Below are 24,181 nucleotides of genomic sequence, written 5' to 3' on the forward strand. Positions count from 1 at the left end.
AAAAACAGAGGTATAATGATGAGGTGATCTACACTCAGATCATTTCTAAAATCATTTCATGTTAATGCTTTTATCAGGAACTGCAGAAAGTAGTACAAACAGTATGAAAATGTACACCATCATCTGCTTTCTGGTTGTGAACACACAGGTATCTAGTAGTTAGACATTTGTCTGTGTGTGATGTGGTTGATGAGCATCAGGTATGCTTACCAGCATCATGCCAGCAACGAGGCAGGTTCAGACATGTAGCAAAGGACCCAAGTGTACAGACACTCCTCACTCTGAAGACAAACCTCACACATACACTCTCAAGGGAATAGAATATTACCCTCTACTGATTCGGCATCACCTTAACTCAGACCCATCCCCATAATGGTATCACTGGTACTCCTGTAAACCTCTGTCCACAGCAAAGCAGCGGCTGTATTATCACACACACAATCATATGGGGTACTGTATAGTAAGTGTGATTGCAATTGGCAGAAGATTCTATTTAGGTAATGTAACAGACAGAGAGCAGAAGTGACAATTTTGTTTGCAATGCCATTATGTTTTTTTAATACATATTTTTAACTTTGACAAGTATAAGAGAACAGTTTGTCCATTGGACAGAAACAGAACTCAAAAAGACAGCATCTGATTCATTAACATCAGATTTTGGCATGAACAACAATAACAACAACAATAATAATAATATGTATTATTAATATTATTATTACTATTATTATTAATTAATTAATTAATTAATTAATTAATTATTTTTTTTGGGGGGGGGGCAGTCTGGTAGTGCATGTTAGTGCATGTGAGCCCTTTCCCTTCAAAGCCATTGGACCACCCCGTTTGTTGACACAGCAAGCAGGGTTGTGTGTGTTCTGATTTATGCCATTATTAGGGCCAAACACCAGAGTCAGGACTGCATATGCATGAAAATAGGTCTACCTTACCATCAACACCTCAAAAGTAGTCCATGTGGACAAACCACAAACCACAGACTACCAGGTATTTTCATGCAAATGCAGTCTTCACTCTGTTGTTTGGCCCCAAAAGTGGCATAAGTCAGATCACAAATGCACTACCCTTACCCTCCGTGTGGGGTTCACATCCATCAGAACAGGCTGTCTATGTATGAGGCAGTTTGGGTGTGAAGGTGAATGTTACTTTGCCACCCTCCCTTAGTGAAAAGTCTGAGATGAGAAGGGAACTCTTCTAAGGACCTGAGTCTTGACCAGCATGTTGGCTGGTTTGGTTTGCTCCCTTGGTTTTCTACCAGCTGTGGAACACTATACCCAGCTTTTACTTTACATGTTTATAGCTTGTTGTTATAAATGTATTATGGTCTGGTACAGTATTTCCTCTTTCGTCCTCTATCGTGAAGCAATTTGTGATGTCTACTCCTGAAAGGTGCTTTACTATAAAAATATATTTTGTTAGTCTCACACCATCTACCTCCACCGACCAACAATTTACTTTGATTTGATGCACTCCGAGAAGGGTAATGTCATTGTTTAGTCGTCAGGCTCAGCAGTGTAACAGGTGAAAAGTTTCCAAACAAGTTTATTATTGACATTTCAACATTTGAGTCTTTGTATGTAATGACCATGTAACGTACACACTGAGGGAACAGGTATCACAGCAGACAATCATTCCTATGTGCTCTTCTTCCTCTATATCATCCTGCTGTCTTCTTTTTGTTTCCTCCTCCACTTCTGCCCCTGAGACGATGTAGCCTCCTCCACAGCGACAACTATATGAGTGCACACCCTCATCTGAAACGACACACAGTTACATTTAATAAGGACAACTAAGGATGTACCTGCCTTAATCAAACAGTGAACATGAATATGTAGATATTATGACCTAGATATTTAAAAGTGACTGAAAAATAAAATACATTAATTCAAGAGATGTAATAACTGGACCGTTTTGCCATTTATACCGATAGAAAAAGAATCTGAATATAAATCTGTAAACAATATTGCAACAGGATCACACCAACAATGATGGCCATATTGATACCCATCAATACTCACTAATGACTTTTATATTATTGCAGGAGATGACACCCATCTTTGAACTCAGCAGGCACATGCACACATAAGGCCCAAGAGGTGCTTGAGCCCCTGCCCCTTTTATGTCAAAAAAAGGCGGTATAAAAACGCCACTCTTATCTACTGTATGCATTTCGTTCATAATATGGTGTTGTGAGTGTGTGTGTGAGTGTGCTGAGCCTAGAGCCACTTCTCTGTCCGCTGCGGCTCTGCTCTGTCTCTCTCTACTAACGGTCGCTACTTTCAAATTAAAAGCCCCCCTCTAAGAACCCAGTTCTAAACACCAATGGGGTGCAATGTAAAGCTCTTATTTTGGAGACAAAGAGAGAGAGAGAGAGAGAGAGAGAGAGAGAGAGAGAGAGAGAGAGAGAGAGAGAGAGAGAGAGAGAGAGAGAGAGCTGCCTCATCAGAACTCCACCACACACATAGATGAGACGTGACAGTGGAGCAACTTGAACCTTTGTGAGTTATAAATCCATTAACATAACTTCCTTGTGGGGGCTAACAAGTCACTTTCCACTTATTCAACGTGCTTAAATATGAGTCATATTACAGAAGAGTGTCCATTTGTGCTTGTTAAACTAACTGTTGGTCAATGAGAGTTTAAGAATAATCTGACAGCTGTCTGTGTCGGCTTGTTTATCTGCCACAAATCTTAAACTTCTTCCAGATATTGGGCTCTATCTTGCACTAAGCGCAATTGACTTTGTACACTGGCGGTTGTATAAATCCTATTTTGCATTCGACGCACATTGGAATTTTCCCTCCACAGACGCACGTCCTTAAATTAGGGAATTCATTTGCACTCCCAGGGGCGGTTCAGCAAAAAGAGGAGGCGTGTTCCGGCGCAAACCTTCATTGGTGCTATTTGGCTGTTTCAGAAAACAATTCCGCAACAGACCAGGAAAAACCTAGTCTAAAGTCAGTGGCGCTTATTCAGATGCTATTTTAAGGGCGCATGATTGGCCATAATGTAGAGTGTGCACAATGTGCATACACTTTGCTTCTCTCATCTACAAGAAGCAGTTCCCCTTTTTGCAAACCATACAAAAAAAAGTTGAAAAAATTAAACAGAAGAACTAATTCTTTTTCACTCTGATAGGCATGCGACGCGCCCGCCATAGCCGTGAGGGTCCGGGAGTGGCAATGCGCGATGTGCTCCTAGTGGAGCGGGTGGACAGAGATGGAGTTGGGGGAGGAGGAGGAAGGGGGACAACAGGAGCAGGTGGTGCGTTTGGAGACTTGAGGCGATGCGCCTGAGAGGCCGCAGCAACATCGCCACCTGGTCAAGACGGACATTAACCCCTTGCCACATCCCGGACAGCGCGGTTTTGTCTGACAATGCTGCCATGGCGTGTAGTGGGTCTGGATCCTCTGCACCTTGGTGTTTACACTGCTCCCTTCTCAGTTGCTGATCTGAAACGATTACTCGAGTAACTCGAACAATTCAATTACAAAAAATGCTCGAAGCAAAATCTCTGCCTCGATGCTTCGTTTAATTCCTTTCACCTGCGTTATGTGGCCTTGCTTAGCTCAGGGACCATTTTTCAACACAGACAATTCTTGCAGACACACACCACTATGTTCAGAATTGAGTGGGTGCGATGGCGGGGAGCCAAGAAACCATCCGTAAAAGACAGAGAATGTCCAAAGTCTGGGATAATTTCACACTTAAGTAAGAAGATAACAAAGTGCAATGTGTCTACTGCAAAGCAGAACTGGCATAACACAGCAGCACGTCAACAATGATTCAACATCTGAACCAAAGCATCCCGCCGTTAACACCAGCTCACCAAGCATCGCCGACACAGGCTAACGTAATCATTGATGTTAGCTAATTTAACGTAGCCTTCCATCGCTTCGAACGTTTGGTATTTGTAGAGGCTGTAGCCTGATGTCGGTACGACTAGATATGTTAAGATGTGGAAACTAATTTATGTTAAATTGCAAGAGAGTAATAGCCAGTGGGTGATTTATTCATTTTTAACAAGGGGGATGGCCCAACGCGAGCATCACCCTGCCCTGACACACCTATATACACACTCTTAACCATAACTATGACATTTCTAATTCTACAATTCCATTTTATCCAGTTATTTTCCTTCTCTACCTACTACAATTGTCTTTTTACAACTGAATTAAAGTATTGAGTAAGTACACCTTTAAATTGTATGCAGTGGACTGAGTTTATTCAGGCAGCGTTTTCTCATGTTTCTCACACTTGGAATTTTTTACCATCTAAATTTCTTGAAGGACACTCAATGAACATTGTGCAAAATAGTAGAGCCTGACCGACTTATTTGTTGGCTGATTTTATCTATTTATTATATCTATTTATCCAATATTATCACAGACATATCGGTATCAGCGAATATATTGTCCGATATGAAGACCTTATATTTAAAAACTACAAATACAGAATGGAGAAAGTCACTTCTGCAGGGTGCGTTTCGACGGGGGGGGGGGGGGGACAGTTCGGAAATGTAACAGCTACCTCAATAATGGTTAAGTCAAGCCGGGCACGGCTGCTTTGCAATCCGGCTGCCCGGTTTATTTTTGACGAAAGCCGCAACAAGCTGCACAGAGCAGATCGTGCCAACAGGAAGTCAGAGACAAGGAAACGGCATAGAGTATCCAGCCAGTTTTCAAATAGTTTTAAATAGTATAGGCTACAAACAGTAAGCAACATCTAAAATTACTCTCACTTATAGCAAATGAGCAATTATAATGTAACCTAATAAAGCTTAACAGTTCGATCACCAGAGCTGCCAGCTACTGTCCAACCCAGCATACACACACTGGTCTCTCTGAGAGCTCGTCCGTCATCTCCAGGTAGAACAATTATTGTGAAACACTTACAGTATGGCTATTTTGATTTCAAGGCTCAGAATCAATGCGCAAAATTTAAAAATATAGGCCTAAACATTGTAAATTGGCACAGGACATCGGCCCTATTATCATTATACATTATGTTTATTTTCCATGTTGTCCAGTAACTTTATCAAATGAATGTAATGTTTACATCTTTATATGTGCTTCTGAACACAAACGATAAAATTACATGCATTGGCAGATGTTGCAGTGGGCACTGGTGCTGAATGCTGGTGGTCCTAGATTTTGGGATTGATGGTAGGGCAGGTGTGACATTAATTATTATTGATAGTAATGATTAAAACTAAATTCAACTATAAACTAGCACAAAAATGACAATTGCCAACATAACATAAGCCACCATGTTCTTAACAGACACAATAAAAACACTCACAAAAAGTAACATTTAGTTTTAGAACATAAATAACAAACTTACTATTAATATTAAACTGTCGGAAAAAACTCATCTTTGAAAAAAATTAAACATTACTGAAAATTAACATGTTCGTCTGCTACAGGTTTTATTCCGACCTCCGCACGGCATCATAACGGGAACGTTTCAGAAGCAGAGTCTTTTGCCTGCCAGACTTTGTTGATCTGGTAATTTTTTATTTTTATACAGTCGGGAGTCTGCACAGAGTGTTTTATTTTGAAAACTGGCTGGATACTCTATGCCGTTTCCTTGTCTCTGACTTCCTGTTGGCGCAATCTGGTCTGTGCAGCTTGTTGCAGCTTTCGTCAAAAATAAACCGGGCAGCCAGATCGCAAAGCAGCCGTGCCCGGCTTGACTCCACTGTGCGTTGGAGCTGATCGCAGCCACTTGTGATTTTAGCACACTATCTGCTACTAGCGGATGGAGACTGATGCCACTGATTACAGGTTAGTAATAATCCATCTACATGCACATAACGATTTGTACAGTAACCAATGTAAGAAATTACTAAAGGGATATTCTGTTGTAAATATAATCATGACACCGAGTAAGACCCCCCCTGGGAGCTCAAGTTTGCAGCTTGCAAACTTGATCTCCCGAGGGGGGGGGGGGGGTCTTACTCGGTGTCACGGTGTGTTAGACCATGGATTAAATTTACACCAGAATATCCCTTTAAGTCAATATCCTGGCTTTTTCACCACTGACTAATAAAACACTTGGATACAATTTCACAATATCCAACCCAATATCAATATGAAGAAAAACAACAGGCAGAAATTGAAAGTTGAATGTTGAATCAGGCCAACACTTGCACTTTTTCAACACATGCAGTCTGATGCAGTTACTACAATCCATCACAGCTGGGCTGCCTTGTAATATTTTGAGGCGTTCAAGGGCACAAAAGCTCTCTCTCTCTCTCTCTCTGTCTCTCTCTCTCTCTCTCTCAGAATATTAATTAACATTAAGAAGACCACCTGCAAACAGTATATGGATACACTGGATATGAATCACATTATGTCACCTGCATCTCACCTAATGTAGGACATTAATAGTAACACATAACTGTCAAGGCCGTATTCTGGCTCTTTGACATTGAAAAAAAAGCGTAGGCATATACATAAAAAAGCAGCCCTATAACAACATGAACGAGAAAAAAACAAAACATTACTTAAACTTTGAATCGGAACAATACTTGAATTTCTTACAACACATGAATGCTTATTTACAATCCATCATAGCTGGGCCATTTAACGGTGCACACAGAAGTCCATCTTGACATTAACCCAAGACTTAGTCCAGTCTCTGTGTTTATGTCCTACTGGGTCTGAGCCACACTTTGGGTAACGTTACATTGTGTCGACTGCAACTCACCTAATGAGAGGGGTGATGCTGCTGCATAGCAGCTGTCAAAGTCTTGATGTCTGGCTGAATAGACGTCAGCTTTAGGCGGAGATCAGGTTCAACATCCAGTTTATTCCTGTACTTTGTCTTTAAAGCCACAAGTGCTGAAAATCCAGTTTCACACAGATAGGTGTTTGTAAAAGGCATCAGAAATAGCAATGCCTTGTTAGACAGATCAGTATATTCTGGGTACACATGCATCCAGAAATGTGCCAAGTGCTTCTGTGTGAAGATCAGTTTCAGGGCAGTATCACACGATAACTCTACAAGGCTGTCCTGCTCCCTGGAGCTGAGACCTGCGATGGCATCCTTATTTTGGGGGGCAAATGGATTCTGTATCCAGCTGTGTTGCTTGCTGAGCGCAGGGAAGTATTCCCGGAGCTGCATCTTCAGGGTTTTCAGGGGCTCTCTGATTGCACCTGCCACGGAGGCCGGGACCTGCCTCTTCTCTTTGGTGACAAAATCACACAGATTGTCAAAGGACTCGTAGTTGTTCCGACCCACTCTTCGGTCCCACAGCTCAAGCTTCCTTATGGTGGCTTCTATCTTACTGTCGACATGAAACATGGTCGCTGTTTTTCTTTGGAGAGATAGATTGAGTCCGTTTAAATAGCTGAAAATGTCGGACAAATACGCCAACTTGCACAGCCACTTGAAGTCACAGAATCGAGCTGATAGTTCAAACCGGGACTCCACGAAAAATGTCCTGACTTCGTCTCGCAGTTCGAAAAGTCGAGTGAGCACCTTGCCGCGTGAAAGCCACCGGACTTCAGTGTGCAGGAGAAGCTGCCGGTGGTTGCTCCCCATCTCCGCGCACAATATGGCAAACAGGCGTGATTCCAGTGGCCGACTTTTGATAAAGTTGACTGTTCTTACAGCTTCCTCCAAAACAGTCTTAAAATCCGCAGGCATCGTCTTTGTGGCCAGCGCCTCTCTGTGGATACTGCAGTGGACAGCTGTGACCAGTGGAGCCACGTCTTTGACCCTTTTAACAACTCCAGTCAGTCTCCCCACCGTGGCCCGAGCTCCATCAGTGCTTATTCCCACACACTTTGCCCACTCTATTTCACTTGAAACCATGAATTCATTCAGAGTGTCAAAAATGGTTTCCACGGTAGCTTGTGAAGGTAACGGTTTACAAAACAGAAAGTCCTTGTGTACTTCTCCATCATATTCATACCTGACATACGCCATTAAATTTGCCAAGCTTGCGATGTCCGTGGACTCATCAATCTGGAGAGCATAAAAAGGGCTTGCTTCTACTCTGGTCACTAGCTGCTAAAGCACATCTTCAGCCATATTGTCAATACGGCGCTTGACTGTGTTGTCAGACAAAGAAATTACGTCAAGTTGTTTAGCTGCTTTCTCTCCAACCATCACTCCAACCATCTCTTTGGCAGCAGGTAAAATCAACTCCTCCCCGATGGTGTGGCTCCCCGGTCTGGGCGATCAGCTTTGCCACTCGGTATGAAACCTCCACCGCCTTGGCGTTTTCACTCCCAGTGATATAGGTGGATTCAATTGCCTTTCCTACGGCTCTGATACTCTCTCAGCTTGTTTTCGAAAAAATCTCGAGGCTTTGAGGAATATTGTCCATGTTTTGCTTCTAGATGGCGACGGAGCTTGCTTGGTTTCAGCGCCTCGTTTGCCAGCACCTCCGAGCACAACACACAGACAGGCAGCGGGCTGTCTTCTGGTCCGACACTCGTATATCCAAGCGATAGGTACTCACTTGAATACTTTCGATGAGCCTTTCTTTTTGTTTTTTAATTTTGACCCTCTTCACTTGTCAAGATTGACTCATTAACAGCTTTTCTTTTGACTCCTGACAGCCACCGATCGATTGTTACTCTTTCCCGCCAGTGAAAATGATTAGAAAAAAGTGTAAATAAATAACAAAATTCAAACATTTGTAGGAACACAAGCCTTTGTCTCTGCATCTTAAAGTGGTCTCATTTGGGCCATGATTACCTTTAACCCAAATCGACTCCTTTTTCCAGCATATGGGACTGAAAGCCCCCCCATATCCTGGCCTGGCAAATCCTCTCCTCTCCACAAAGTGAGAGAATGTTGTTTATCTTGCTATAAACAGATCACCAGAGATCTTCTTCTAGTAATTTACAACGACTAAGCACATCTGGTCTGTTCCCCTTCCTCCAAAGAAGATGAACCCCTTTTCCTAAGGTCAAACAAGGTCAAGCCCGATAGATTTTTCTTTCTCCACATTAGGAGGAAGGAGAACTGGTTTCTAACATAGATGTTGTGATTTAAGGTGTCTCACTAATAGAATAGAATAGAATAGAATAGAATTACTTTAATGATCCCAGACTGGGAAATTATTTTGTTACAGCAGTAGTGGGTCCGCAAATAAAACATTTCATACATAACATAAATTGAATCCAATATATACATAGTGTATATATACAGTGCACAGTGTGCTATAAACAGTAAACAATAATAATATATACAACAAAACAAAATATGCAAAATATACTATAACAATAATAATATACACAACAAAACAGTAGAGAGACCAGAGTTCTCTGTCAGGCAGAGGTAAGAGAGTTGTTGTATAAAGTGATGGATTGTGGCAGGAAAGATTTCCTGTATCTATTGCTACGACAGCGAAGCTGAAGCAGTCTTCCGGAGGTGGTGCTCCGCTGTCTGACCAGTATGAGTTGGAGAGGATGGAGAGGATTATCCATGATGGATAACAGTTTTTTCAGTGTCCTCCTCTCCACCACAGCCTCCAGAGTGTCCTGTTTGCAGCCAATCACAGAGCCAGCCTTCCTGATCAGTTTGTTGATAATCTACGTCTCTCTCCCTCTGGAACATTCTCCAGTGAGGGAAGGCTTAATGGGAAACCTAATCTGTGTGTTCCTCTCCTCACATGTCCAACTGTTATTTACGACCGTTGTTGTTCCTGGGTCTGACATTCCAATTCCTGTCTTCTATTCTCACCCAAATTCAAATACATCCTAAATAACTAATAAACTACATCTCAATTTCTTAAATTTAGCAGATTCCGAAATAGCATAAAAAGGTCATATAATAGATCTTTCCCATGTTACTGTCAAGCCCAAAAGAAGTTTATTACTCAATAAGTTTGAGGTCAACAGAAACCACCCCTCCCCTTTGTCGATGGAGAAGAGACTTGGAGATCATCATTCCTTGTGTAATACTTGTGTTATTCGACAGTTAAATGTCTGATATGTTTTGTTAAAGATAGAACTACAAGGAATATGTATAAGTCCTTGGTTCTACTGTGTATTGTATACTTTATTGTTATATGTTGTATACTTTATGGCTCCATGTCTTAATCAGGTTATAATTCTTTTGAATGACAAATGATCATTATCATGTTGCATCTTTTCACGAAGGCAAAAATTCGACTTTTAAGATGGTGAAGTTTTGGGAAGGTTAACACATCTCAAAACATTAAATCCAATAGTATAGTTAGATTAACTTTTTGGGAGCCTCAACTCAGATCACAGGAGGTGTGACACTGTCAGCCAGCCCCCCTGCTGCAGGTCATAAAACAGACACTCTCCCCTTCTCATGCTTCTCAGTCTTCTCTCCCTGTCTTCTTCTTCCCCTGCTTCTTCTCCTTCTTCTCTCTTCTCTTCTTTGTTTTTCATTTTCATTTTTATTTTTAAAGTAATCTTTACTTTTATTTTTGCAACAAGCTCTAAGACAAGCAAATTGAATCCCTACTTTAAGTATTTTACTTTTATTCAAGTTTTTAATAGAACAAATTCTTTTCTTTTTGATTTTATACTCTTAAAGTATCACCGCCTGATTCAGAAGAAGTTGAATTAGTTTCAGAATCAGAACTTGAGTACCACTATTTGAAACCACCAAGTAAGTCTTTTTCAAGACTGTGATCATCTGATGAAGAACGTTGCAAGCCTTGCGAGGAGTCTCCAACAAAAAGAGACTTTGTGTGCTCCCAGCCGATACCGACTTTGCTCCCAGCCGATACCGACTCTGCCCCCAGCGCTCCCAAGGCAGAAACCCCGCTGGGCCTTCGGACCAAGAGTTCCTCAACAGAGTACCGGCCTTCCCTCTGGCTACTGGACTGACGCGCCGTGCCGTAGTCCAACCCAGAACTCTCAAGAACACCAAACTTCAGTGCCTCCTGTCTCCCAGACAAAGCCGGCTGAACGTCTTCATGCAGCTGGATCCACACACGTGAGAATGAGTGGTGTCTAAGGTTCTGACTTCTGTCAAAGTTCTGACTTCTGTCTAAGTTCTAACTTCTATCTTATGAACTTAAGAGAATTACGATTAGGGTCTCATAGTATTAAAAATGACTCCCGTAATATTTAATATATAAATCCCGACCCTTTAACTTTACCATCTACCGACGGTCACATGACGTTATTACTTTTCTTATTACAGTCTTTACCCTCTCTGTTATCTGTTGTTCGTCTAAAATTGTCATGTCCTTTATTTTACCCCAAATTATTTAGTCAATAAACATATATAATTGTTTGTCTTTGTCTGGAACTTAATTTTAATATGGAGAACCGATGGATACGTGCAAAGAAGTCACTACTTCAGAATATTGAGACTGAATACATTGATTGTGAATGGACTCTAACAGTCCAAGCCAACTGGTACAGTTAGGTGTTTGGAATAATGTCCTCCAGATTATTCCAATAACTAAACAGGGAGGTGATGCCCCCTTTAACAAGTGTAATATTAATTGCCAGTGATTAATAATCATATATATATCAAAGTAGTGTGTGAGCAGTGTCTCCTACATTATATATTTATGGTGCTGCCCATGTCAGGCCCACATACTTTCCTACACATTAAAGACTGCTTTTAACCCTTTTTCTAAAAGTGTCTGTATTTTATTTTAGTTTTCATATAAATTACACAAAAGAAAAAGAAAATATGATGTGGTTTTACCTATTTCGGCCATAAGCGGTCATAATGACTGCACATCATTTCGCGGGGTTTTATTGTTGCATTTTTCGCGTGGTTTGCTACTTTCATTGTCTCTCTTGTCTCTAACTGGAGTCCCCCCTCCGTGAAACAGCAAGCGGAGCTGTCCAAGGTGCTTAAGTGCTGAAGTGATGCGACTCTGTGTACCAGGGAAAGCCGAGGAAGAATGTCTGCATCCTGAGCAGCGTGCACACAGCTGTGGGCACCTTTAGTGGGGCGAAGGCAACACCAGAGTCTGTGATGTACTACAACAACACCAAGTACGGCGTGGACGTCCCGGACCAGATGCAAGGGCGTACTCCGTCAGAGGCGGAGGAAGATGGCCAGTGGCAGTCTTCTATTACATCCTCGACCTGGCTGGGATCAATGTCCGCATCTTATTAAAGGAGCACCAGCAGCAGGAGAGCCCGGAGGAAAGTCCTGCAGCAGCTGGCAGAGGAGCTGAGGGCAGTATACATGGAGGAAAAAGAGGCCGCGGCAGTCGGCACAAGATGGGCAGCAGCGGAAGCAACCACCGGAGCAGCAGCAGCAGACACGGAAATGGAGGCAGTGCCGGTCTGAAAGAGCTGCAAACGGAACTAAACTTTGGACACTTGAAATGCCACAAGCCCGTGTGTGGTGACTGTGTGAGGAGAGCGGAGGTAATCTGCGGAGACTGTGACCAGTGATCACAACAGCTCTTTTTTTTGTTTTAGATCAACTCGTTTCCAGCTTTTTCGATTATTATTATTTGTTCATTATATATTAAGTGTTAAAATAAAATGTTTCATAATCAAATAAGTTACTTTAATTGTTAATATTCTTGTTCTGAGTTTTCTCTATTAAAATCGTTTGTGAATATGCAATAATTACGGTTTACCATGCGCGCTGATATTAATATTGATGAATGTATAATTAAGGTACATTTTGGTGTTATTTCGTTTTTTTTTTTTAATATAAGACACAATGAATGCATTCATCACGCAGTTGGGTATAGAGTACAGCTATAGTGATATAGTTTTTTACAACAAGTTAAGAAGGCCCTTATCTTGTTAAAAATGTTTTCCCTCATTAAAAATTCCAGAAACAAGAAATATGCAAACATTTGGCATCCCAAAAGCTTGAAACTCAACCATAAAGAGTAGGAACAATGTGAAAAACACGTTTTTGAGTGGAGGGGGGAAATCAATAGACTTGGTAGGTAGTGATGCGTCAGTGCTTCTTTGGTTCAGCACTGACAGCGGTGAGAAAGAGAGAGATGATCCTCCAAGAAGCGTTTCGCTTATGCAGAGAACTAAATCTGTTTAAACTAGATATTCATGTGCCACAAAACAAGTAAAAGAGGGAGAGAGGGAGAGAGAGAGAGAGAGAGAGAGAGAGAGAGAGAGAGAGAGAGAGAGCGGGCGGGCGATCCATTGTGTGATAGCGGAGCGGAGAGCTGGATTTTGCATCCACAGTCAGTATTAGTAGGTATTTCGGCAAACAAACAAACAACAACCACCACGACCATTATTCATTGTTTTATTACATTCGTGGGAAGTTATTGTTGGAAAGATTTTCACATCCCCACAAACAAAATAGTTATTACATTTGTGGGAAACCGAGTGTTATAATTTCTAAAATATTCAAATGATTTTATTATCATACTTCATTTTCAAAACCACATTCATTCCAATATTTTTTTTAAATTGGCTCTGGGGCACTTTGCCCATGCGGTAATCCGTCTATGGAGGTATCCCCCCAATTAAAATTCCCCCGTCAAGAATGAAATATAAGATAAGTTTAGGCTTACAAATAGGTCAGATAAATGAAGAATAACAGGTCATTTAAATCACATGGTTTTGTTTTATTAGTTGTGATTAATTTTTAAAATCAAAATATTTAACCAATAATATTTAATGGTAACTTAAAACGTAATTACAAAATAGAAAATGACCTCTCGCGGCCCACCTGCAGTACCTCCGCGGCCCCCTGCCCACACTTTGGGAATCACTGGCCTACACCAAATAACTCCTTTCCACACATAGACACTCATCTCGTCTCTCTCATTCTCTCTCACACATGCGTGCACACACAAACAAATATACACCCTTACTCCCAGTCTTAGGTTACCACCACACCACATAGGCCTACTCCAGACATTATTAATAGGTTATTTGGTAGTAATGGTTAATGCTGCATATGCACACATCTATATTAAGATGATTACTTTAAAGTGAGTATAGCGCTAGTTTTCATCATGACATTTGTTATGCATATTAATACATGTTTTTTTTTTCCACACATGACAGCTGCGAATTGGAATAAATGTATGTTTTTTTCAGGAATAACAACCAATTGCTTGGTTTATTTAACAGGCCTGTCATTTTTGTTATGCATCATTTGGTATTGTTTAATAATGCAGACATTTTTTTTATTAGATTACTCAATTAATCGATGGGATAAATCGGTAGAGTACTCAAGCTAAAAATATCCGATAGCTGCAGCCCTACTGACTTGTTAAAAAACGGACTGATCCATCATTGTGTCCAGCAGGGTCAAGATCTTATGAACTAGTGTGAATCAACTTAAGTTGCTCTGTAGTACTTACAGTGATGAGTTTAGTGAAAGACTAACTAGTGATAATGTAGCAAGTGCTAATTTTACACTCAGTGTGTAAGTGTTATTTATTATTACATGTGTTTTAATGTACATAGTGTTACCCTGGTCCCAGGTCATGTCCTCAAGATAGACTGTAGAATCCACTGGCAAGTCCTGTTTCAGTTCCTGTGCTGGAAGAAAAATACACAAGTATTACAGAAGTGGTAGAAGGAAGACTAGCAGCATTATGTAAAGGTATTGCGACTTCACATGTATCAGTCAGTATCCAGAGACTGGAGGAGGCAGGACTGGAGCAAAGACTTGCATTGTAGTTTGTTTTACTAAAACATAGAAAGTGAGTCAGCGCTGACTTCAAAAGGTTTCTCCCAAAAATTATTTTCTGATTTAAACTGTTTTTGGCCCTCTGCTGTTCTCTCTTTATATTTCATCTCTTGGCCAAATTATAAGCTGTCACAGAGTACATTTCCACTGCTACACTTATAATACTCAGCTGTGCGTGTCTGAAAAACAGTGTTTCTGTTGGTGCTGCTCCATTTCTCGGAAATTCTGGTCACGGCACTGGTTACAACAAAGCCCCTCCTTTCATGATTTTACCATAGTTATCTCTCTCTTAACAGTGCTGTGTCGGGGCTGGTTGCAAAAACTGGCTCACTACCCAGCCTAAGACCTAACTTTTCAGAGAATCATTATATAAATTATAAATAAACGTACTGAAGTCGACTACTTAAGCCGAGTACAGATTACTATGACTTTGGAGTTAGGCACTTAACATCAGCTTAATTAAAGTACTGTCCATTTGATCGGTGACGGGTGATCAGTATCAGCCAACACTTCTTCCAGCAACCAGTGATTGCTGATGCCCCCAAAATCCTGATTGGAGCACCCTTGTTTTTTTTTAGCATGACAACCATACAATTTAATCTATTTGGTGCCATAACATTTGAAAAGTGTAGAGAAGCCACATGATTAAATGATTTTATCCCCATCCAAGTTAGCAGGGGGCTTAACCAGAGTTGACCAGCCCAGCAAATAGATGTCTCCGATGTGCATGCTCATGTGCCACTGTGGCCCTTTAAAATCAATAACAAAACACACTAAACATGCAACATTGGAAGGTACTGCGACACTGCAGAAAAGGAGCGGGGACACGCTGTTTTGTTTCTTCAAGTTAAAATCAATGCGCTAAACTGACTCAGTACGTATCAAAGCGCGTGTTGAAAGCACATTAATTAGCGGATTACTATGTGTCAGAATTAAATTCCTGTTTAGATATTAGTTTGTTATTTAGGACTATCTAAAATTAGGGTAGTTTATTGCACATAATGTGTAATCATGCATTGGTTACATGCGAAACTGCCACCAGACAAACCTGTATTTTGTTAGTCTACTAACTAGATCTTGGGGTTTTAAATAGTATAGGCTATAAACAGTAAGCAACATCTAAAATTACTCTCACTTATAGCAAATGAGCAATTATAATGTCGCCTAATAAAGCTTAACAGTTCGACCACCAGAGCTGCCGGCTACTTTCCAACCCAGCATACACACACTGGTCTCTCTGAGAGCTCGTCCGTCATCTCCAGGTAGAACAATTATTGTGAAACACTTACAGTATGGCTATTTTGATCTCAAGGCTCAGAATCAATGTGCAAATTTTAAAAATATAGGCCTAAACATTGTAAATTGGCACAGGACATCGAAAAAACTGCAGTTCCTGCCCTATTATCATTATACATTATGTTTATTTTCCATGTTGTCCAGTAACTTTATCAAATGAATGTAATGTTTACATCTTTATATGTGCTTCTGAACACAAATGATAAAATTACATGCATTGGCAGACGTTGCAGTGGGCGCTGGTGCTGAATGCTGGTGGTCCTAGATTTTGGGATTGATGGTAGGGCAGGTGTGACATTAATTATTATTGATAGTAATGATTAAAACTAAATTCATTAAAAATGTATAAAAATGATGATCAAACCATTAAAACAGGGAACAAGTCAGAAATAAAGGACCAATATCCAGACCAATAACAGGATCAAAAAAGGAGTTCACTTTAAATATACATATTTGTAAAGTACTTAAAATTAAAGGAAGAGTGAAGGAATTATTCCGAACACTGACCATCACAACCATCAACAATTTTTGACTCAGGGCTGTCTAGGCTACAACGTGTAAAAAACATGTTTATATGACCCAAACACAGCCCAAACACTACTCAAATAAAGAACTAAACATCAAACATCAAAGTATTCAAATAAACCTTGTGGTTACAGAGATATACTCATTTTATTACGGATATGCAATTTTCGAGCAGAGGCCTAGAAAATTGGCTTGGGGCTTAAAGGGTTTTAAAGGATCTGCTGCTAACATCTTGGTGCCAGATACCGCAGCACACCTTCAGGGGTCTAGTGGAGTCCATGCCTCGACGGGTCAGTGCTGTTTTGGCAGCAAAAGGGGTACCAACAAAATATTGGGCAGGTGGTCATAATGTTATACCTGATCAGTGTATTTGGTGAGTTTCACTTTCTTTTTTTCCCCCAAATTTTTTTTGGGGAAAATAAAAAAGTAATAATTATAGATTACTGTACATAAATATTGCAATAAAGGGGGTTTAAGATGGCCTCACATGGGCATAATTGTTGGGACTGATGGTAGGGCATGTGTGGTCATTTTTTATCAATTTAATTTTAATAATTACCATCAATAATATTCATTTCTAATTACCAAACCTGCCCTACTATCAATCCCAACATAGCGTTAAGGAAATGTAGGTTAAGTCGGGTAAATAATGAATCAATGGCCAACACTGAATTTAACTTTCTGTTAACTTATTGACACTTTTCCCCGCTTTTCCTCAGGCACCTTTTTAAAGATAATTTACACAGTCCGCATATAGCCTACTATATGTGATGAGTGTATTGTTTTTACACACACACAAAAAAGAAAAAACACAGAGATGTTTTTTTTTATTTTCATTTTATACCAGATCAAGAAAAAGAGTCTTGCACATCGTGCACTTGCAATTAAGTTTTTTGACAACAATGTTTCAGTACTTAGACCTTCATCAGGTTAGGTACCGTATTTTCCGGACTATAAGTTGCTCTGGAGTATAAGTCGCATCAGTCAGAATTGCGTCATGAAGAGGAAAAAAACTAATATAAGCTGCAACCTGACTATAAGTCGCATTTATTTAGAAATTTATTTCACAAAATCCAAGACCAAGAACAGACATTTAATCTGGAAAGGCAAGTTATTCAACTACACAATAGCACACAGAACAACAGGCTGAATAGGTGTCTGGTATGTTAACGTAACACATTAACAGTTATTCAGCGACACAGTAACGTAAAGAACATACCTGGGAGGCTGATTAGGCTAAATTAACATAACAAGCCAGCAAGCAAGTTACCTGTAAGAAAGTTCACCAAGCTCTCGATCTCTTTCCACATCACTGAATCCACTTAATTCTTCATCCTCCGTGTCACTAATTTGATGTTTCAATTAATTTTTTCAGTGGTACAGGAGCAGCATATAGTTGTCACAAGCCTAGAGCGCCCACTCGCTGCTGTAGATGGTAATGTTTACTCCTTGGTTCATGTCAGTCAGTATAAATAAACAACATGATTAAAAACATGTAAAATTATATATATATTTTGATATATAAGTCACACCTGACTATAAGTTGCAGGACCAGCCAAACTATGAAAAAAAGTGCGACTTATAGTCTGGAAAATACAGCAGATAACCTGATAAATGTCTGTACTGTACTGAGAAGTACTAAGGTGTGCAAGGTGTGCAAAAGCTGCGCTCTGTATTTTATACCAAGAAATAAGAAGACTGACGAAGAAGAGCCGGGTAAAAAGTAAGAATTGGGCTGAGCCAGAGAGAAAACTCGGATAAATATTGGAGCATCATTTCAGAGGTGGAGGGAGCTGCAGGATCTGTAAGGACTCAAGAGTGACGCAGAGTTGGCCAATTTTCTGCTGGACAAGTAAGAACCCCTGCTTGATATATGTTTCATTCTATGTTTTAAACACAATTCAAAATGACAACAACAACATAAGCCCTCATTGTTCTATTTCTGATCAATACAGCTAAATTACATGCCGATCACTGAAGATATCCAAGTAACAAACAATATTCCTCACATCATGAGCTGATCATTGATCATTGCAGGACTAACAGATGATGGAATACATCGAACAGATGGATGTCAGACACTCTTTTTACAGTTCACTCTTGAGGAAACAGTCATTATCAAGTTGCACAGTTGACAGTGATAATGACATTGAACCATGAATAATTAGTGCTAAACTTTGCTTGTGTTTTAATTAGTGTTACACTGTGTGAGGAATAATCACTGCTAAACTAGTGATAATTTAAAATAGGATGAATGGTGAGGGCAAGGTTTTAGGCTTTTAGGAGGCATACACCCGAATACCAACAGAAAACAACTGCTATTTCTAATGTTTTGATGCATTTAAATAGTTTTTTTCCAAGTGACTCTGGGTAGCTAATGGAATCCACAGTGACTTGTGTGAATCATGCTGACTACAGCTGTTGAGAGTAAGATGCACACTTTTTACACTAAAATACTTAAAAGCAGGGTTGCATGAATAATAAGCTGCATTTTATTTGTATCAAAAGATTTTCTGTTTTTTTTTTTATTTACTCATAGGCTCAGGGAATACTCACTTCATGTCTTAGCTATGCATTTCAGATATAGTTTGTTTCACAGTAAGTTAGCCCACTGAAGACAGTATAATCTGTATATTACTTCTTTACTATTGTGGGTGCTTGCGATGGTCATCAAGGATTCAACAGCAAAATACGTTTTTAAAATACCTCAGTGTACAGCTAGAAGAAAAAATTCCCCTTGTCCTTGCAATAACATTTCTAACTCATTGCTGTCTGTCTCTCTGATCTGCACATTGTGTCTAATTCCACTAATGGGCCTTAATCTGTGTATAACATTATTATAAAAATCACCCATATCTCAGTGACAGAAATCCATCACTTTAACATTTCATGTCAGAAATGTTACCTATTTCAAACTGAAAAGGGCAATTGAAATGACATCAGCTGGCAGGTGAGTGGTATTATTACGCCAACTTTCCCTCCGGACTCACCATTGCTGCAACTTACCTCTGCTAGTTTGTGTGTGTGAGGCTGCTGTGTGCATGTGTGGATTGTGTGTAAACTGAACACTGCATCTGATTGGCTTACGAACTCTTACTCTACCTTAGCCAATCATCATCACTTATGCAGTTGTCTCGCCCCTCCCTCATCACCAAAGAAAAAAACAAACAGCTTTGTAGCTCTTGTGGCTGAGAGCCAAGTCGGATGACAACAGCTTCAATGAGTAGCTTCAGTTTATAACGCGCCACATTTAATTGTCCATAACGGTAACGGCGTTGTAGCGATGGAAATAGTAATAAGTTAGATTACCTTTTACTGAAAAAAATAACGGCGTTAGTAACGCCTTCCACACTTCCAGCATAAACAACCAACCCATTACAGTTCTTACACTTTACTTCATGCACTAACAACTTATTCAAATGACTCTAAGGTCCATGTATTGAGGTCAGTCAGGCCAAATGCAATAATACTGTAAAATATATATATATAAGGGCTGTCAAACGATTACTTTTTTTAGTTGCGATTAATCGCATTTTGTCTATAGTTAACTCGCAATTAATCGCAAATGAATGGAAATTTTTTTGACACATTTCTTTCTGTTCTAAATGTACCTTAATGTATTTTGTTCATGTTCTTGATATTTTTAACAACATGAGGAAGGGCAAATATGCTTGCTTTATGAAAATGTTTATTCAACACTTCAAATCATGCACTTCAAATAAATAAAAGGCTCAAAAAGTATCCCCTCACCCTAAATGGGATCAAAACATGGTGGATGTCTGCTTTTGACGAGGGGCTGGGCTCTCTGCATCTGCCATGTGTTTGGCTTGCAAATGATATTTGAGACTCGACGTACTCCAATGGTAACTCATTTCATGTCAACAGTAGGTGCAGATAACTTTTGTCCTATCGACCGAACCATCTGGCAGTGTTTTGAAAGTGAATTTGCCGTTCATAAGTCCTTTCTCCATTTACTTTCACTTTCGCTTTTCAGTCCACCATGTTTTTCCTGAATGCCAACCCTGCTTCTTCTTCTTCTGATTCCCTTTTTTATTCTTCTGCCACCCTCTGGATCAAGACTACAGGTGCCACTGACGGCCGTAAATCAAACAATTTGCATTTCTTTTTTTTTTTAATACCGAGCATTAATCGCGTGTTCAAAAAATTAACGGCGTTAAGAGGATGTTGCGTTAACGCACGATTAACGTGTTAACTTTGACAGCCCTAATATATATATATATACACATATATATATATATATATATATATATATATACACACATATATATATATATATATATATATATATATATATATATATATACACACACATATATATATTAATATATATTATATTAAATAATTTCCCAGTCTGGGATCATTAAAGTAATTCTATCTATCTATCTATCTATCTATCTATCTATCTATATATATATATATATACATACATTTCAAAACAAAATATAATTTTAATTCAAAACAACAAAAATACAAACTAAAATAAAATGTCATTTTCCATTTTGACAAATTAAAATTAAAAAAAGTCTCTAAGTGAGCACTCTATTGTTGTGTCATAGATGTGACAAGAATCCTGCTTGCAGCTTGATATGGCGATTTCAGTGCATTAATTTTTGTTGTTCTTACCTCTGAATTTTAAAAAAAATTTAAAGTTAAAAATTGTGCTCGCAGCAGTGACAGACCCAGTAACACGTTGTCTGTGTATCGTTGGCATGGAGTGCAGTCTACACGTGCTGACCCAACCAAAACACATGGTGTAGGAATAATAGTTCGGGGGCCACAAATAGGCGGCCGGCGGGCCAAAACAGCACTTTTGACGAATTGACCAAATTCCATATGCAGTAACAAAATAAAACCAAACCATCTTGGACCTTCTTTCCTAAAAGCAAATCTTGACTTTCGCAATAAAACAAAATGTGTCCCACCTCTGCGCTGCAGGTCATACTGTCTCCTGGTGTTCTGGTCTCTAAGGATCCTCCAGGCTGCATCCACCTCCAGAAACTTCTTCACACCAGACTCTACTTCCAAAGATCTCTCCCCTCTAAGACGGTCAGGGTGGTACTGTGCATGCACAAACACAAATACATATACACCTAGAATTTAACGCTACAAAGTCTACATTTTGAAAGACACCAACTTGATATGACAAACTTACCCCTTTATTCCACTGGGCACGTCCCTCTTACTTGGCACGTGCAACACTGTTTAGCAGTCCCTCAAAGTTTTGATGGCACCAATTGATGCAAATTCAACCAATCACCATAAACAGTTGTCACCGTTCACTGCCCAACTTCGAGTTTTGAGCTTGTCGACTAGAACTGGACTAAAACTATCACATATAGAACTGACTAAAATTTGACTAAAACTAAAAAGCATTTTAGTCCAAAAGACTAAAACTAAATCTAAAATGGCTGCTAAAAACAACACTGTTTGCAACCATGCAATTTTGTCCAATCACTGCAACTTTCCCACAAATCTGACTAAACACTGTAGCCCTACTCTTTTGACCATTCACAGTACTTCTCTTTGCTCAAATCATGCACTGACTTCAGCAAATGCACTTCAGGGTTTCCAGATTTGATGATACAGACATTTGCTCGGCAAATGACTCACATTTACCTACGAAACCTTACGAACATTTTATGTCTATACACAGGTTTCCTGTTCCCTCCAGAGAATTTATAGCTGTAACTTGTGCTACCCCAATAGAGTTAATTCAACTAAAAAGCCACTTGAGTTACAGTGAATATAAAAGAAGTCAACCTGTACTGATGCTGAGTGGAATTGAAATAACAGATACAAAGTGTAATAATAAACATATGCGCCAGTGTTTTCAAATAATGAATAGAGTTGTGTCTAGAAGCAAGTTTTACTGGAGGTCCCAAATAGAGGACATAAACTGGAGAAGAGCTTGGCTACTACCCAACAAATATTGCATATCTAACAAGTAGGGCTGAAACGATTCATCGAGTTACTCGATTAACTCGATTATAAAAATTCCTCGAGGCAAAAACTCTGCCTCGAAGCCTCGTTAAATTCCTATGACGCGCACTATACGCGCAGGGATCTGATTGTTCCACATGGACTGTTGTTCAGGAAGCACACCAGCGCGTCATACCTCTGTTTTTTTGAGAAATGCTTGATCATTTTACAGCCACATCATTTTCGTTATGCATTATTTGTTTTGGTTGTTTAAAAACGCGGTAAAATATTATCCGATTACTCGATTAATCGATCGATAAAGTGCTAGATTAATCAATTACAAAAAGAATCGATAGCTGCAGCCCTACTAACAAGGCTAAAGAAGTGCATTTTAAAATAATGCATGATATATACCCAGTTAGTAATATTATTGCTAAGTTTATAGATGTTGATGATTCCTACTTGATTCCTACTATGATTACTTTTTGTAATCACAATATAGAAACAATTTCACATTTGTTTTTTTATTGTGATATATATAAAAAGTTTTGGAGTGATGTTGAATCTCATTTTTTGATGCTGCTAACTCTGTCTACTCGCTTACCCTTAAGATGTTAATGTGTTAATTGCTACTGTGTTAACCCTGGAGATAATGGGCTTTATCTTAACGATCTGAAACGCAAGTATCAAACGCAAGTAGCTTTGTGGGCGGATCTCAGGCGCTGTTGCTATTATGCCAGCGGGATAAATGACTCTTGCGCCCGACGCAAATCTAATATAGGTTGGTCTGAAGTAGCGTGGTTTGGGCCTAACGTGCAATAAACCAATCAAAGCGTCATCTCACATTCCCTTTAAAAGCAGGCGCGCTTGTTCCATGGCGGATTGCTATTATAATGGCGAATTTGCCAGGCGCACGCCAGGAGCGGTTCACAGCCGAGGAGGCCGACGTTCTCGTCAGGGCCGTAAAGAATAGAATAGAATAGGATAGAATAGTCTTTATTGTCATTGTACAGGAGAGTACAATGAAATTGAGGGTGCTCTTACAGCAACAAATAAAAAAAAGCAACACATAGAACAAATAGTAATATAAATATAAATAAATTATATATATATAGCCCTTTAAGGTGCTTAAAGGGAGGTAGGAGTAGGTAGATTGGGTTTGTTCGGGCGGGGGGGGGGGGGGGGTTGTGAGTGTATCCGTTCGTATTTGTAGTTCGTATGACCCAGGGGAAGAAGCTGTCTGTCAGCCTGCTGGTGTGGGACTTTGTTGACCTGTAGCGTCTCCCAGAGGGCAACAGATCAAACAGGGGGTAGGCAGGGTGTGAGGGGTCTCCTGTGATAGCCTTGGTTCTCCTGAGACAGCAGGATGTGGCGATGTGTTCCAGGCTGGTCAGAGGGCAGCCGATGATCTTTTGGGCAGTGTTTATGACCCTCTGCACCGCCTTCCTGTCCTCGGCGGTTGAGCCTGCGTACCACACACCCAGACATCACATCAGTACGCTCTCCACAGAGGAGTGATAGAAGGCCAGCAGCAGCTTTGTGTCCAGTTTGTTTTTCCTGAGGATAAGCAGGAAGTGTAGTCGCTGCTGAGCCTTCTTAACCAGGGCCCTGATGATGTAAGTCCAGGAGTGGTCTGCGGAGATGTGGGTACCCAGAACCCTGAAGGTGGTGACAGTCTCCACCTGTTCTCCATTCATGAGGAGGGGGGTGTGGTCATGTCTGTTCTTCCTGAAGTCCATGATGAGTTCTTTTGTCTTTTGGATATTCAGGGTCAGGTTGTTGTCTGAGCACCATAGTGACAGTTCCTCCACCT

General features: G+C 40.0%; 1 protein-coding gene across 3 annotated transcripts in view; it reads right to left on the minus strand.

Moving 5' to 3' along the window:
• Window positions 1-1,534: 1,534 nt before the first annotated feature.
• dnajc24 (DnaJ (Hsp40) homolog, subfamily C, member 24) overlaps window positions 1,535-24,181 on the minus strand; it is a 34,058-nt gene continuing 11,411 nt past the window's right edge. The window contains exons 3-5 of one of the 3 annotated variants that reach the window (XM_030426314.1): window positions 21,372-21,507; window positions 14,388-14,456; window positions 1,535-1,766 (exon numbers count right to left, since the gene is read on the minus strand). In XM_030426314.1, the coding sequence (XP_030282174.1) occupies window positions 1,558-1,766; window positions 14,388-14,456; window positions 21,372-21,507 (414 nt within the window). In that variant the 3' untranslated portion in view covers window positions 1,535-1,557. Of the gene's footprint in view, window positions 1,767-14,361; window positions 14,457-21,371; window positions 21,508-24,181 lie in introns of all 3 variants that reach the window. The other 2 variants (XM_030426316.1, XM_030426315.1) reach the window with 2 other exon arrangements.

The sequence above is a fragment of the Sparus aurata genome, chromosome 8 (genome assembly GCF_900880675.1).
Source record: "Sparus aurata chromosome 8, fSpaAur1.1, whole genome shotgun sequence".
NCBI classification, from domain to species: Eukaryota; Metazoa; Chordata; class Actinopteri; order Spariformes; family Sparidae; genus Sparus; species Sparus aurata.